The following is a 14,053-nucleotide window of genomic DNA, read 5'->3' on the forward strand; positions in this document are numbered from 1 at the left end:
GTTGAAGAGTTTTACAGCAATGAAAGAACTGAAGTAAAATGCAGGAAGTGAAATCATTAGAGTTGTAGACATGCAGGAAGGAAGATATGCTAGAAGACACATAATAGATCTTGTTGAAGGGTTTTATGGGAGTAACAAGGTCACAGCAGTCAGAAGATGCGTGGGAGAAACGGTGGGGCCATTAAGGCTGGACAAAGAGATGCTTGCTCACTTGGAGCAACTCAAGCAAATTCTTGAACCACACACACACACACACACACACACACACACACATACTGTTGAATGACATGAATCTTAAATGTAAGTATTCTTCAGTGATGTGATTAAGTCTATGTAGTTTTCTTAAATATTAGGACATAAAGAGGATATTCTTTCCTTTTTAGTTTAGATGATTTGGCTCATCACTACTGTAATGTCAAAAGTTACAAAGTTACACAAACAATTGGATTGTAGATGGGATTTTACAAACAGATTGATCAAATATATTCCAACTTTTAGATGGTTAACACACAACAGGTGCTGATCGTGTTTCAACAGGAAACAACAAATGCCCTGACCTACTTTCTTTTTAAGTGCAACACTTAAATTGAGGATTTAACGTAGAATGATTAGAACAAATAAAAATGAACATTTTTAAACAAACATAGTAGAGTAAGAAGGGAGATTCGTTTTGGGGATAAACACAAAATTTGAAATATTGCCTTAGAGGTCTTGAGGTTATTTGGATATTAGATTTAACTTCATATGGGCATATTTTTAACCATGTTTTAAATTGATACAGGCCTCAACAGGAGTGATGGAGATGCGTGTACACAGTTTTGCTGTGCTACTTACTACAAAAGAGAGAAATATTGGGCATGGATTGATTGTGCAAAACACAATCCTCAAGTTTAAATGATCAGAATTTAATAAAATTACACAGATACATTATGATACAATTTGAATATTAAAACTAAAGATCTTTGACCCTAACCCTTCTAGATTGATTGAATTGTGTTCAACAAAACAGTAGATGTTTGAACAAGTAAAGAGAGAAATTATACCAAGGCTTTAGATACCGGGGAGTAAGAACAAATTTGTCTTTGTGATGAATGTACAACATTGTTTCTTATCAGCCACAGTTAGCAGGACTAATGAATAAACTACAATTAGATAAAATTAAGAGAATGAGCTAAATTGTAAGATAATTGGGTTGCAAAGCTCTGGCCAAGGATCAGACTTTAATATCCCAAGAAGGTGAATTGGGTGAGAGTGAGCACCTATTCAGCCTTTATCCAGATAACCCTCCCTTCTCCTAAGGCGCCGTCTACCAGCAACCAGACGCATACCCTCCTCCACAGGCTCTCTGTCCCTAACTTTATGCCTCGTACAAGCAGGACTACAGGACATGACGGGGGCCCCACTGTACGGTGCTACAGCCAACCGAGAAGACAGTGGGGAGGGGCAACCGAGGCCGAGGTAAGATGAATGAGGGGCAGTTTAGACAAAGAAAATAATTGTTTCTGTTGTGGGCAGTCTGGAAATTGTTCCAGGGCATGCTCCTAATCACCTAAAGGCCAGAGGCCTCAGTCCAACACAGCTCGAGACCCTCATGATGTCCATCCACCACAAGCACCATACACACTATAATAGATGCCATAGTGGTGCCCAGATCCGATGGCTGATGGTAACCTGTTCCAGAACCTGAGGTTACTCTGACGATCAATGGAAGACATTACAGATGTATGCTGGACTCTGGTGCTATTCCACAGTGAACATGCCATCTGCCACCATCAAGGAATGCTGTGCCGGATTTTCGGGCCAATCAGAGGAGTGGCTGCTTTCTATCCACGCCCTGCTCTGACAGCCAACTGCTGCAAGCTGAAGTCCAGCAGACACAGACAGAGGCAGACGTCTGGTGGGAGAGAGTGGAAGACTAAGACCAACCTGATCTACATGAGACTGTTCACTGTTGGAGCTCCTGATTCAAGGTGTTACACCGGACTGAACATTGTACAATTAACTGTTTGTCTTCTCCTGAGAAGGACTATGATATCCTGTGGATTGCGGCTGGAGTTTGAATGGACACCCAACGTCTGTGACATCTTTGTGGGGAAAACAAGGCGTAGCAGATGCGCTACGAGAGACGTCGGCTCCTCACATCACCTTGATCATCCAAAGCAGAGGAGAAGCTGAGAACATGGGGTCAATCGTTAAGACAGGGGTTGATGCCACGGACTGGGAGCCCACTACAAATATTAAACTATTGCACACACATTTGAAGTAAACTCATACCAGAGAAACACATGTGAAACCACATACTGACAATGGAAACACAACTCATGGTAGATTTCTTGACACATTTTGGACGAAAGGGGGAGCTTGATTGATGTGGGATTGATTCCAATTGCAACGGTGGTAATTGAATTGAAAAGGTTAAATGGAACGGTCCAAATTTACCGTCCTTAGTACCCCGTAAGGGATAATAAGCAGTAGGGATAGAAAATAAATTGAAGGATTGCTGGATGCAGGCGTTTTGGAAAAGACGAGGTTCCCCTGGAATACCTTGATTAATTGGGTCCCTAGAACCAGAAGCTCGATTATCATGCGGTGCACAATTTGAGTTTTAAGTTGTGGTGTCAACACACTATTAACGCCCCAAATTCTATGTTTAACACTATGTTTAATGCAATAGGCTCTGATGAGAGATGTTTCACCAGCATCAACCTGGAAGATGTTTTTTCTGTGTCCTAACTGACAAATTGTAACTGTTTTATCTGGGTGTTTATGAAAAGAACAGATTTGTGGTTTCTGTTCTGTTTCAAAAGGGGGTGTGTAGAACAAATTAAAGAATTAAGATTTTGATGCAATATAGTGGCAAATTAGATAATATGGAAATATGGCACCCTACTTGTGTAAGGAACATAGCTAAAAAAACTAACTAAAACTAAAATAGACCAGTTAATAATGGAACACGAGACTGTTGTACGTACATCACATGGGATAAAGGCGTTTTTACAGTCGAATATGTTGACACTCTCCTTTTAATTAACTCTGCCCCAGATGGATCCTTTACTAGAGCATTAAATAGACTAAGAGCCATTTCCTTTATATTGGCTGAACACTCTGGCATAGACAATCCCATTAATGATTGGTTAAATCAACATTTTGGACAATGAAAGGGTTTGATAATGTCACTGTTTTGTACTATAGTATAGCATAGTAGCCTTCACCCTTTGTGGATACTAAATCCCTGTATCAGACAATTATGTCTTCGATGCATCACAACTGCAGTAGATGCTAAAATGCCCCTGCCATACAAGATGGTTTTGTTACATGAAAGGATCCAATTGTTAGGGCTGGAGGAGAATGGAGGAGATTGATATTGCAAGAACCGACCTCAATGGACCTGAAGAAGAAACCCCGTTAGGGTCAACGTCCCTGAATAGATAATCTGCTAACTGTTGTACACATCATATATAGTGGATGCATGCACGTAGGTGGTGTGATAGTTTTTGGGGCTAGGATGTATTTCTGTGTCTATTGTAATCGGTTTAGATGTGATATAGATTTCTTAGTATTTCTTGTGATGTATAGAAATTTCCACAACTGCTGCATACACCCTCTACACTGATATAGGTTCTAGTGTTTTTTTTAATGTTTAGAAATTTCCACGACTGCTGCATTCACCCAATACCCACTGATATAGATTTTTAGCGTTTAGATTAGTCGTTTCTTTTGATTTTTTGGTTTACATAATGAATTATGTAAAAAGGGGGATTGATAATCAAAAGTTTCTTTCTTTGTGCTAAGTTAGAAAATGTTGCCCTGTCCTGCTGAAGAATTCAAGTCAGAGACAGTCTGGCAGGATGGGGGTTCCTGTCTGGACTTGATTTAAGAGTCGGGACCCGCACGGACAAACAGAGGTTTCTCTGTGTGTATTGATAAGGGGATCGGTTTCTGTTCTGACTAGGGAAGCAAGGTCAGCGGGTCAACCAGCAGATGTGTAAGATAAGGAGGGAGGTTCACACCACACCCCAACCAACACTCAACCATTGTTCTTTGTTTACGTTAGGCAAGGTGGTCTGCACATTGGATGTGACCGGATCCTTAGAGGCGGGGGGAGAAGGTTCATCCCCTACGCCAGCTTAGGGCCAATAGAAATCTTTTCTTTGTCTTTTGGGTTATAAAACATGTTCTTGCTGATGTTAGTTAGTGTGTGTTCTTCCGGCCTGCGGGCCGGTAGGATTGCTCCTGCCTTTGCAAACGCAGCGCTTATACTTGACCTGTGATCTGATGAATAAATCTACCAGAACGAGAGAAGTAGTTTGGCTGAATTCTTCCAGACGTCCCCATCCAGGCTTCCAATTTTTGAACACGAGCCTCTCTTTTGAAATTACTAACAACGAGGACCCTTCAATATCAGCAGTACACCTAGTTATATACCATTACCAATATATAATATATATATATATATATGTATACGAGGGCTAGAGATCTGACATGAACTGCAGTTATTCCCCAATGGATTGACCTGTATTCATACAGTTATAGATCCTCACTTTATTATCATTATGTCCAACAGTCACCACGTGTCTCACCTTATCTGGATGGACCACCAGGACTGCTTTGCGGTAGACTTTTTTGACCTGATCCGGAGTGACCAGGTCGGCCATGCCCACAGACTTCCAGCGCGTCTCCCCCTCCCACAGCACAGTGTGCATTGTGGACAGCAGAGCCCGGATGTTACGCTCCTTCCCCTCGATCCATTCCAGAATCTGGGTCACAAACGGGAGAGGGAAAAGAGAGGGAGCCGTGAGCCGTTATGAGTAGATGTGAAACAATAATTAGCAGACAGCTTTGTCATGGTGGACCTACATTGATCACCTGATAAAATCTGTGATACACAGAAAAGCCTTAAAAGCTTTTGAGTACATCATCCTACTTTTGAGTACTGAATTGCTCCCACAGCAGATACGAAAAACAAACTACTTAATACACAGATGTTGCTCAACGTCACATCGGGAAAAAAAAGCCCCTGCCTTTATTTTCTCAGGGTCCATCTCTTTGGCCATCTCCTCCTTCCTCATCTCTGCTATAGTCCTGGGTCCTTTCTTTTCTTTGGTCCCTGCGAAGCCCTGACCAGACAGCAGGTCGTCAAAGTTGGCCTGCGAGGCTTTGGGCTTACAACCTGCTGGAGAGGAATCCCAACAGCAAAAACACAACTTTTTTAAAAGCCATTTAAAGCCACTGACCTCCCCGTACCGTGTACTTCAATGCTCTGTAAACTACTGGTTGACTCAATTAACGTGTCAAGTACTTTATACAACAAGAGACATCACAGATAAACACGTAGAGAGGAGTAATGCAACATATATAATGTAGATTTACAGAGTAAATGCTCTTTTGCTCACCCATGCCAGCCTGTGCTTTGGCCCCTGCGCTGGGCGATCCTCCCCCCATTGCAGGGAAGCTCACATTGTAATTGGGTCGGTTCTGGGGCGACGAGTGAGGCATGGGGGTGTGACTGGGGCTGGGCTTTGGCTGCGGGGCGGCGCCCTGTCCTTGGTGTTGCCATCCTCCGCCGCCTCCAGCACCCGGCTGCCACGAGGGGAAGCCGGCCCCTGCGTTGGGCTGCCGCCCCTCGGCGTGCTGGGGTGACGGAGGAGGTCTTGATGGGGACCCCATGGGAGGGATGGAAGGGGCCGTTCCAGTAGGCGTGGTGGGTTTGCTGCAGAAGCCGGGACCTGCTAATGCAAAGGGCGGGGGTTATGACAAATGGTAAAGCAACAATGGCTAATGTGCTACAGAGTGATTCCAGGGACTGACCTCCAAGGCTCCCCCCGAGATTTCCTATGTCAGCAAATGGGTCCAGGTTGTTTGGCTTGGTTTGGTGGGTGGGGGTGCTGTGGACCGAGCCTGTGGGGCTAGTAGTGGCTGACCGACTGCCCACACCAAAGCCTGGATGAATGCGCAAACATTTGACATAGTCGTGGGGCTCCGATTTACACATTTCCCCTTGGCTCACACAGATGGGAATACATACTGGATGACATTTAGTGCTGTTGTTTATCTGTGTGTGTGTGTGTGTGTGTGTGTGTAACTGTTTTTTACCTGCGCTTGTTGTGGCAGGTCTGTTCCAGTCCCATCCTCCCTTTGAATTCTGCTGCTGAATGTTGACAGTGGGGTTGCTGGGCAGGACGGGGGAACTCCGGCCTATTGGAGCACATAAAGGTTTGTCACACCCTGAGCTGAGTGACTCGACCCCCACAGCCTGAGAAAATAATAATAGTTTTGAGTCTCATGAGCCATTAGGGGGCAGTGTGATGTCTATGTAGTTGTTATTTGAACTGAATTTACTGTTCAATATCTCTTGTGTCAAAAGGCACAGAGATATTATTTAGTATTTCTTTTTATTAGGCAAAGAATCATGCTTTTTGAGGCAGATCTTTTTTGTCTTCCAGTATACAATAGTATCTATTGTACAGATAATGAAGAGAGAGAAATTATGTTTTATAAGCATTACTACAAGCCCACGCCAATAATATATAACTTATAAGAATATATACAACAATATATAGCTTTGCATTTTAATTTTAGCTTGATAAACTTATTAATAGGCCTGCTAATAACTTCTGTCTTGCTTGTGTCAGGTGTGAAGTCTAAAAAAATGTCTTCAAGCTGAAAATGTTGCTGATGTGTAATTATTCCTACTGGAGGTGAAATATCAAGCTCATGCAACATCTCTGTGTACTAATCCGACAGGCTGCAAATACTTAGCAGACGTCATGCCAGTCCATTCCTTTGCACAGGAAAAAGGTTTACTCTTGCAAGTGAGCAATAACAGAGCGCACTCATATGAGAAAGAAATCATTTCCATTTTACAAGTTTGAAGCAGAGTCGATGCACAGAGACATGCGCTTGATGCGTGACAGGAGACGTGCAGATTCTACGTCACGCGCCTTACCCTGATATGGACTGTTTTATTGCATCCAAAATGTTGTGAGGGTGTGCAGCAGAAGCGTGCCTTACCCAAGCTGGGGGGCTGCAGGGTGGGTGATGGAGAGCGAGCAGCATGCAGGAAGGGGTCTGTCTGCCCCACATTACCTTGTCCAAGGAATGAACTCATCATGTCCTGAGCCTTAGGAATGGGACCCGTTCCAAAGGGATTAAATGCTGAGGGGTAAAAAAAAAAAAGAGCCAGCATTTGTTATTGCCTTTCTCAATTGTATGACCAAAATGTTTAACTTTTATGAAAGTGGTTTGATTTTAATTTCTTTACTTTTGCATCACATAAAGTTTTTTTCCATGGACCCAAATAGAAACTTCTTTACCTTGAGATATTATTGTCTCACATTTTGATCATGATTGATTTCAGATTGTTAACTAGCCAAAAACACAATCATCTTGCATCCCCTTTGCTTTAATAAAGAAATACATTTTTTGTCTTTGGGGTGACCCGCTTTTCATATGTCTAAATTATCATGACACAGCTATGAGAACTTGAATAGAGCTTATCTTAGTTTTATTTTGATGCATTTGTATATAATAATGTTAATGAAACTTATTAGCGTAACAACATTATTTGGATCTGTGTGCGTTCATGAACAGCTTTGCATATAATTTCATGAGAAAGCATTTAAGAGAGCTAGTCAGTTGACTCCGGGCTCAGATAACTACTTTTTCTGAATCTGAATTTTCATTCAAATTAAATGAATTACATCAGTAAAAATTCATTTTAATCCAAACTTACTTTGAGCCATGCTATATTTAAAAATTAGTTTAGGGTTGCGTCTCAAACAAAATCCCTTTTCCTACGGGGCCTCACCTGTTGGCGCAGGAGACGGACACGGCGAGGCCGTGTTTGGGGCTACTTTCTGTGGCGTGGACTGTGCAGATGATGCCCCGCTGGTTGGCTGTGGTGGGCCCCCAAACAAGTCCCCTAGAAGGTCAGTAGTTGCGGCTGCAGCAGACGGAGGATGAGATGCGGGCCGGTTGATCTCCTCCCCATCGAGGCCAAGAAGATCCACTTCTTCGGCGGGTGCAGCAGCGGCGGACGCCGGAGACGGGGGCCTGGGTCTCTGGGGGGCCGTGCTTGCGTTGCTCCGCTGGCTGGAGAGAGAGAGCATCTCATCATCCGAGGGCTCGCTCTCCTCGCCTCGGCTCCGGCTGTCCGGACCTCCGGGGGGCCGACTTGGCTCTGCAGGTGGATGACAGTGAGGCAAAGAGGTGGAGAAGAAAGAGACAGAGGAGATGTTTAAGGAACGGCCAAATGAGACAGAGGCATGGCGAGGTAGAGAGAAATAACAACGCTACATAAAGGAAACTATTTGGGACAAAGTAGCCAGACATACAGAGTAGAGGGAGAGGTTGGGCATATTGGGAATAACTATGTAGGTCCGTATGTAGGTATGTGGGACCGCTCGAGGCACCAGCTCTTCTCCTTTGTTCTGCCTCCCGTGCAGTGGTACTCTAAAACACCGCTAGTGGCTGCTCTTAGCTACAACAGGATGGAATTCACCAAGCAGAATAATAAATCAATTACAACATACCGTACACTTTTAAAGAAGGGAAGGGATCTATTTGTGACTATAAACCCAGCTACCATCAGTCTAAAGCCATATTTCACTTTGGTAGAACATGTTTGTCTGTCTCACTTATAGCTGCACAGTTCCTCCCTTTACTTCCTTCACCTACTGTCACTGGGATTCTTTTTCACCCAGTTCACCATATCTCTCTCTCTTTGTGCAGAGAAAATTGGTCTGCAGCAGAATTACATACAACAGCTATGTATTCATGTCTTCAAATGATTGCTTATTAATCAAAAAAGAGATTTAAATCATCTACCAAAATGATATATCATATACATAACAAGGATGGGATTCATTTCAATTCAATCAATGCAGATTGTGAATAGAATCAGCAACAGAAGACATGTCCATGGGTTAATGTCGTCTATATTTGTGCATTGGGTATGATTGAATCAAAACCAATCCCTGGTTAGCGTCAGGTCTGTGCTCCTCTATTCCTCTCTATTGTCTTACCCTCCAGATCCAATCCCTCCATTTCATCTTGTCGGTACAGGAATGAGAGTTAGTTCATCAGTGTGCTCTTTTTTGCATACACTACATTTTCCTACCTACAGTTATCTATTGCATCCGTGCACCATCTTAAACATTTGAGCATATACATTTGGTTTTGACTTTATTGAGCCTTTGTAGATTTGTGTATTTGTAATACGCTTTTAGAGTTTTCGCTTTTGGCCAGCATTAGATTTTATAGGTAAGGACTTCTGTTGATGGTTATTTTAAGTTAATGATCAGTAACTAACCAATGTTAGCTATTTTGCTTTGGAGCTCTACAGAGCAAACAGCTATTCAGATGCATTCACTAAGCTACACGTTGTAATGCTAAAATAAACCAAGCTACTTTGCTTTGATTTGCTGTGAGGCGAGAGTGCTAAACACTTACCTACCGACATTATAATGGCTGTTGTTTATCTTTGTCATACATGAGCCTTTAACATGGCTTTAATATGCCTTTTCCTGAAGGCTTAATTAAGGACAAAAAGCTATTGGATAACAGATTATAAAATGTAATGTTCATTAAGCCTATGTTATTGATTCAACGTATATGTACAGTCCACATTGTTGGTTGTGTGTGACATTTGTCCCCAGTGAAGCCGTCCCCACTCTACCAGCAATAGCGAGTGCATCCTGATGCTCCTGATGGCAGGAGAAGAGCACGCTGGGGTTCAGATCTTTACAGGGGAACTGCTCCCACGGTGGCGTCAGGTCTTTTTGCTTATCCATCCCCTCCACCTCCACGTCCACTATCACGTGGAAAAGCTGTGGGTACTTCTCAGCAGAGTCGCAAGCATCCAGCTCTGGTCTGAATGGAAGAATATATGTAGGTTTTAGTGGGAAGCACAGGGAGGGAAAACACACGGCGGGATTATTTACAATACGTTTTTCTAAAAATCATATTTTCAACTCAGTATGTCAAACATTTACAAGCGCTCATTTTTCTATTTTTAGGTTGTTGGTAGCAATATTAAGAATGATATAGTTATTCTATAGTAATTAAATATAATTGAAGAATTTACTTGTTAAACTTCAAGGTGGCGGTACCAGGAGCAGTGAAGCCAGTGTGGAACTGGATCTGGAATATCTGTGTGTTGGACACCTAACGACAGTAGAACAAATGTAAGTCTGCGTCACGGGATATTTTAGTTCGTCATAACTAATTGCATCAAAAGTCAAATGGAATAAAGTCTCTCATAGTACAATTATCCATCCAGCTGTAAGCTCTACTTCATGTTGGACCACGTCATGTTCACTTTGCATGCTGCTTTGCTTAGAATTGTACCTTGTAAGTAAATTACAAAACCTGTCTCTGACGTGTCCCTTCTTGCTACTACTTTCCTCCTGACGATACGTTGGTATGTGTTCACAATGGCACAAACGTTTTATTCAGGTTTGGTTGAGATGTTTACTTCATCAGTAGACGGACACGTGATGCGTTTCAGTCACTCTTCAGTCAGAAGATTCAACGCAGAGCGGATAGAGCTTACCTTGGCCTGCAGTCGTCCCCCGATGGTGGACCTCATGTGGTAGACCGACACAATGACGTCTCCTTGCACACTCACACCCAGAGGGAAAACCACCTTACCCTCTTGAACCCTGTGCTCTCTGGGGAAAAAAAGCAGCAATTGGGTAAGAGTTCATTGTAAAGGGCACGTTGAAGAATGATGAGAATAAAACCATGGTGTGTTTCAGACTCTTCGATCATACCTTCAAACACATCATACGCTAAGACCTGCACCCTTCAAACAAGACGCCCCGTACCTCATCCTCTCGTACTCCTGTGCAGTGCTGAAGATCTTTGTCTCCCCAATGAGGACGTCGCAGAAGGGCCGACAGCCGCTGCGCTGCTTGTTGAAACAGGGGACCGGAGTGATGGTGAGACTCTTGATCATCAAAGGCTTGGAGTGTGGTAGGCTGGGCTTCTCCGATACCATGCTACACACATAGCCTATGTACCTGCACGGAGAGAAGGAAATATAATCACTTCCGTCCTAAGTCATTTTCATTCGTCAACGCTATGTCATGTGTTTGTGAAAAGGGTGTTGGAAGAGCTGCCATTTCAATTCTCAGCAAACGAGCAATAGGGATGTTGTTGGATGACCTAAAACATCTACTGGGCAAAGCTATAAGGGTCAGCCGAAGATACTTTCAGAAGCATCTTGTGTTTTTCTAGGCACATTATTTCTTACCTTTCCTTCTTACTTTCTTACAAGCTTCTCTTTCTCATTCTGTCACAAAAAAAAACCAAAACACATGTCACGGGGGTTACAAACCTGCGGTGTGATGGCCAGAGGCCGGAACCGGGTCTCTTGGCGCTGAGCAACTGCATAGCAGGAACTGGGTTGTTGAAGAGGTGGCAGAAGCAGAACATGGCACAGACCAAAACACCCGAGGGACCACGTCCATCCTGAAAACAGACAATAAGGGGGACACTGAGACATGTCAAGAAATACCAGGTAATCCCAGGTTATATTCTAAAGCTTTAATAATATTCTTTTTGCTCTAGTATGCCATGCACTGCTTCCATCTTCATGCAGTGCAGCAATGAGTGGACATAGAACACACAGGTCCTAACTTGGTCTGTAGATCTTCAGTCGTCCTGCAAATATGTGAACTGTTACCAAGAAGCTTAGCTGTACCTAGTCATGTAATGTTTGAGTTGATGAAAATGTTTGATGATGAAACGATGTGCCCAAACAGGCCGACATTCTGTGTAACAGACAGTAGTAGTGAGGGTTTTTGCAACTCTGTCATAAATTGACTCGGTTCACTTCAGGTTACAGATGGACCAAAGCATTCCTGCGATCCAAAGCAGAGAAAATATTTTGTTTAGAAAGGAACAGCTTGGTGGACGTTATGCAAGATGCAGCCATTTGCCAAGGAAAACCTCTTTGACTTGGCAATAACATGCTCACCAGTGTACAGTGTCACTGAATCAGAACTGACTGAATACTTCAGTACTGATTCGGACTGACTTTTTTATGTAGAGCTTTTTCTCTCATCTGATATGCTTGACATTATCAAACCTTTAAAGGGCCAGTGTGTAGGATTCAGGAGGTAGCATAGCGCTAAAGTTGCAACTTGCACCAAACAGAAACTTCTCCCATATGCCTTTTCTTTTTATTTGATGTGCCAAGTTTGTGGGACACATTGTCACAGGAGAACAAGGACCCTGACACAAATACGGTGGAATGAACAAAGCAAATGTACCTAACTAGAGCCAGAGTTTGGTCTGTCTGCTCTTGGATAAGTAGTGAACACTAAGACAAATAAATGTATTAATATGTAACATCTCGGGCAAACAGATCGGCCAAAATACTGCACACTGGCCATTTTAAGGGGTCACATATTTGTAGGTTCTGAGTATAGACTTGTAAAAAAGGGTGAATTCAATCCAATTGTCCAAAATGTATATAATACATGAATTCAAATAGAAACGGAGGTGAGGGATTAATACAATGAGCGTCTTCTTACCGAGCAGGTGATGACACACACATTTTTAGGATTCTGTTTGAGCCAGTTGTGCATGTTCTTACACACAGCAAACAGGTTGTGGAGGCTGGGCGCCTGGAGAGAGGGCCAATTGCACTCTGACACCTGAAAATAAGGTTGGTGCAAGAAATAAAAGTCAAAGAAAGTGAAGAAAACAGGGATTGAAACAGAAACAGACAGTCCCAGACTTAGAGAAAAGCAAGGAAGAGGCCGGGTGGTGATAACAACTAAAAAGGAAGGCAGAGAGAAAGGTGAAATATGCAAAAATAGTGGAAACCTAAAAGTTACTCAGCAAGGGAGAGAAAGGAGTGGTGGAGGTTAGCAACCGCACTGCAACAACAGAGCAACACAGCAACGAGTCATCTGCCAGATATACAGAAACTAAGCAGACAGGGGGCCCTCTTGGACAAGTGAACCCCACAGCTTGACTCTTTAGCTATCTGGGAAGTATTTCTTTTATCTAAAGACATGCCACGTATGCCTCCCACTTTAAATCAAATCCAGCAGTGCCAAAGTACTGCCTGACTGCAGGCTTCTGTCTAAAAAAATGAATGAAGAATAGAATAGATGGAACATTCAGATCCAAATCCTGCTTTTGAAATTATAATTTGTTGGGGACACTTGGTGGGGTTAGTGAAGCCGGAATTAGATATTTAATTTAGAGACACATCGGTCTCGCAAGTGATTCTTGCTTTGGTGAGGCATTAAAGTATGTAAGTTGGATCATTGCCGTGTAACATCTCTTGAAGTATGGAGAAGTTTATGCATAATAAATACACAACCAGATGTTGCTGTATCAGTCAAATGACTCCTGTCGTCTGTCTCAATCAAATCTCCTTTTTATTTTCACACGAAATGACTGTAATATGTTCATATAGCTGATGCTACATAGGATTACGGTCCCATTTACTTGCGTTTACCACAAATGAGGGTGAATCAAAACTAACGTTGCAGGGTATAGAACCAAAAAGATATGAACAATGCTAAAATGCTCTGGGGGGATGTTGGGTATTGCAAAGTTCAGTGATATTGTTGTAATTAGTCAAAAATGGTGAAGCAACCACTTACAAATCGACACATCATAAAATACATCTTTGAGGGCGTCCCCTGTGGCTTCGTGAGACACCATCACTACTCACCCTGTTGGAAAATTTGGCGCCTCGGTAGTTCCGCTGTGATAGATTGAAGACAGTGTAGTGGTCGGCATGGCGACTGTCGAGGAAGGAGCGAATGTCCTCCACGTGGTTCTGGTAGCCGATCTGCACCGACTCCGCCGGGTAGGTCATTACTGAAAGGAAAATACACCATTCAGCTGCTGGATCTGTTGAAGACTCCCATGCCCTGTTGGTCCAGACGTTCACATACAATATATAAACCAAAAGCAGCGTCCTCCATCCTTTTTCTATCTTTACAATGAATCTGCAATTAGTTGAGTAAAGAATAGGTAAAAGAATAGGTGTAGATTCAAGCAAAGCGCACAAAGCGTTTAGGATAGA

At 42.9% G+C, this 14,053-nt stretch overlaps 1 protein-coding gene across 6 annotated transcripts in view; it reads right to left on the bottom strand.

Moving 5' to 3' along the window:
- dnajc6 (DnaJ (Hsp40) homolog, subfamily C, member 6) overlaps positions 1 to 14,053 on the bottom strand; it is a 34,582-nt gene that overhangs the window by 8,457 nt on the left and 12,072 nt on the right. For 2 of the 6 annotated variants that reach the window (XM_037470387.2, XM_037470382.2), the window contains 14 exons: positions 13,697 to 13,845; positions 12,540 to 12,662; positions 11,339 to 11,472; positions 10,827 to 11,021; positions 10,553 to 10,670; positions 10,085 to 10,164; positions 9,677 to 9,870; positions 7,808 to 8,179; positions 7,012 to 7,155; positions 6,094 to 6,195; positions 5,809 to 5,940; positions 5,394 to 5,729; positions 5,022 to 5,173; positions 4,581 to 4,757 (listed from right to left, as the gene is read on the bottom strand). In XM_037470387.2, coding sequence (XP_037326284.2) covers positions 4,581 to 4,757; positions 5,022 to 5,173; positions 5,394 to 5,729; positions 5,809 to 5,940; positions 6,094 to 6,195; positions 7,012 to 7,155; positions 7,808 to 8,179; positions 9,677 to 9,870; positions 10,085 to 10,164; positions 10,553 to 10,670; positions 10,827 to 11,021; positions 11,339 to 11,472; positions 12,540 to 12,662; positions 13,697 to 13,845 — 2,408 coding nt within the window. The remainder of the gene's footprint in view (positions 1 to 4,580; positions 4,758 to 5,021; positions 5,174 to 5,393; positions 5,730 to 5,808; positions 5,941 to 6,093; positions 6,196 to 7,011; positions 7,156 to 7,807; positions 8,180 to 9,676; positions 9,871 to 10,084; positions 10,165 to 10,552; positions 10,671 to 10,826; positions 11,022 to 11,338; positions 11,473 to 12,539; positions 12,663 to 13,696; positions 13,846 to 14,053) is intronic. The other 4 variants (XM_037470388.2, XM_037470386.2, XM_037470383.2 and 1 more) reach the window with 4 other exon arrangements.

This window comes from Pungitius pungitius, chromosome 7, assembly GCF_949316345.1.
Source record: "Pungitius pungitius chromosome 7, fPunPun2.1, whole genome shotgun sequence".
Taxonomy (NCBI): Eukaryota; Metazoa; Chordata; class Actinopteri; order Perciformes; family Gasterosteidae; genus Pungitius; species Pungitius pungitius.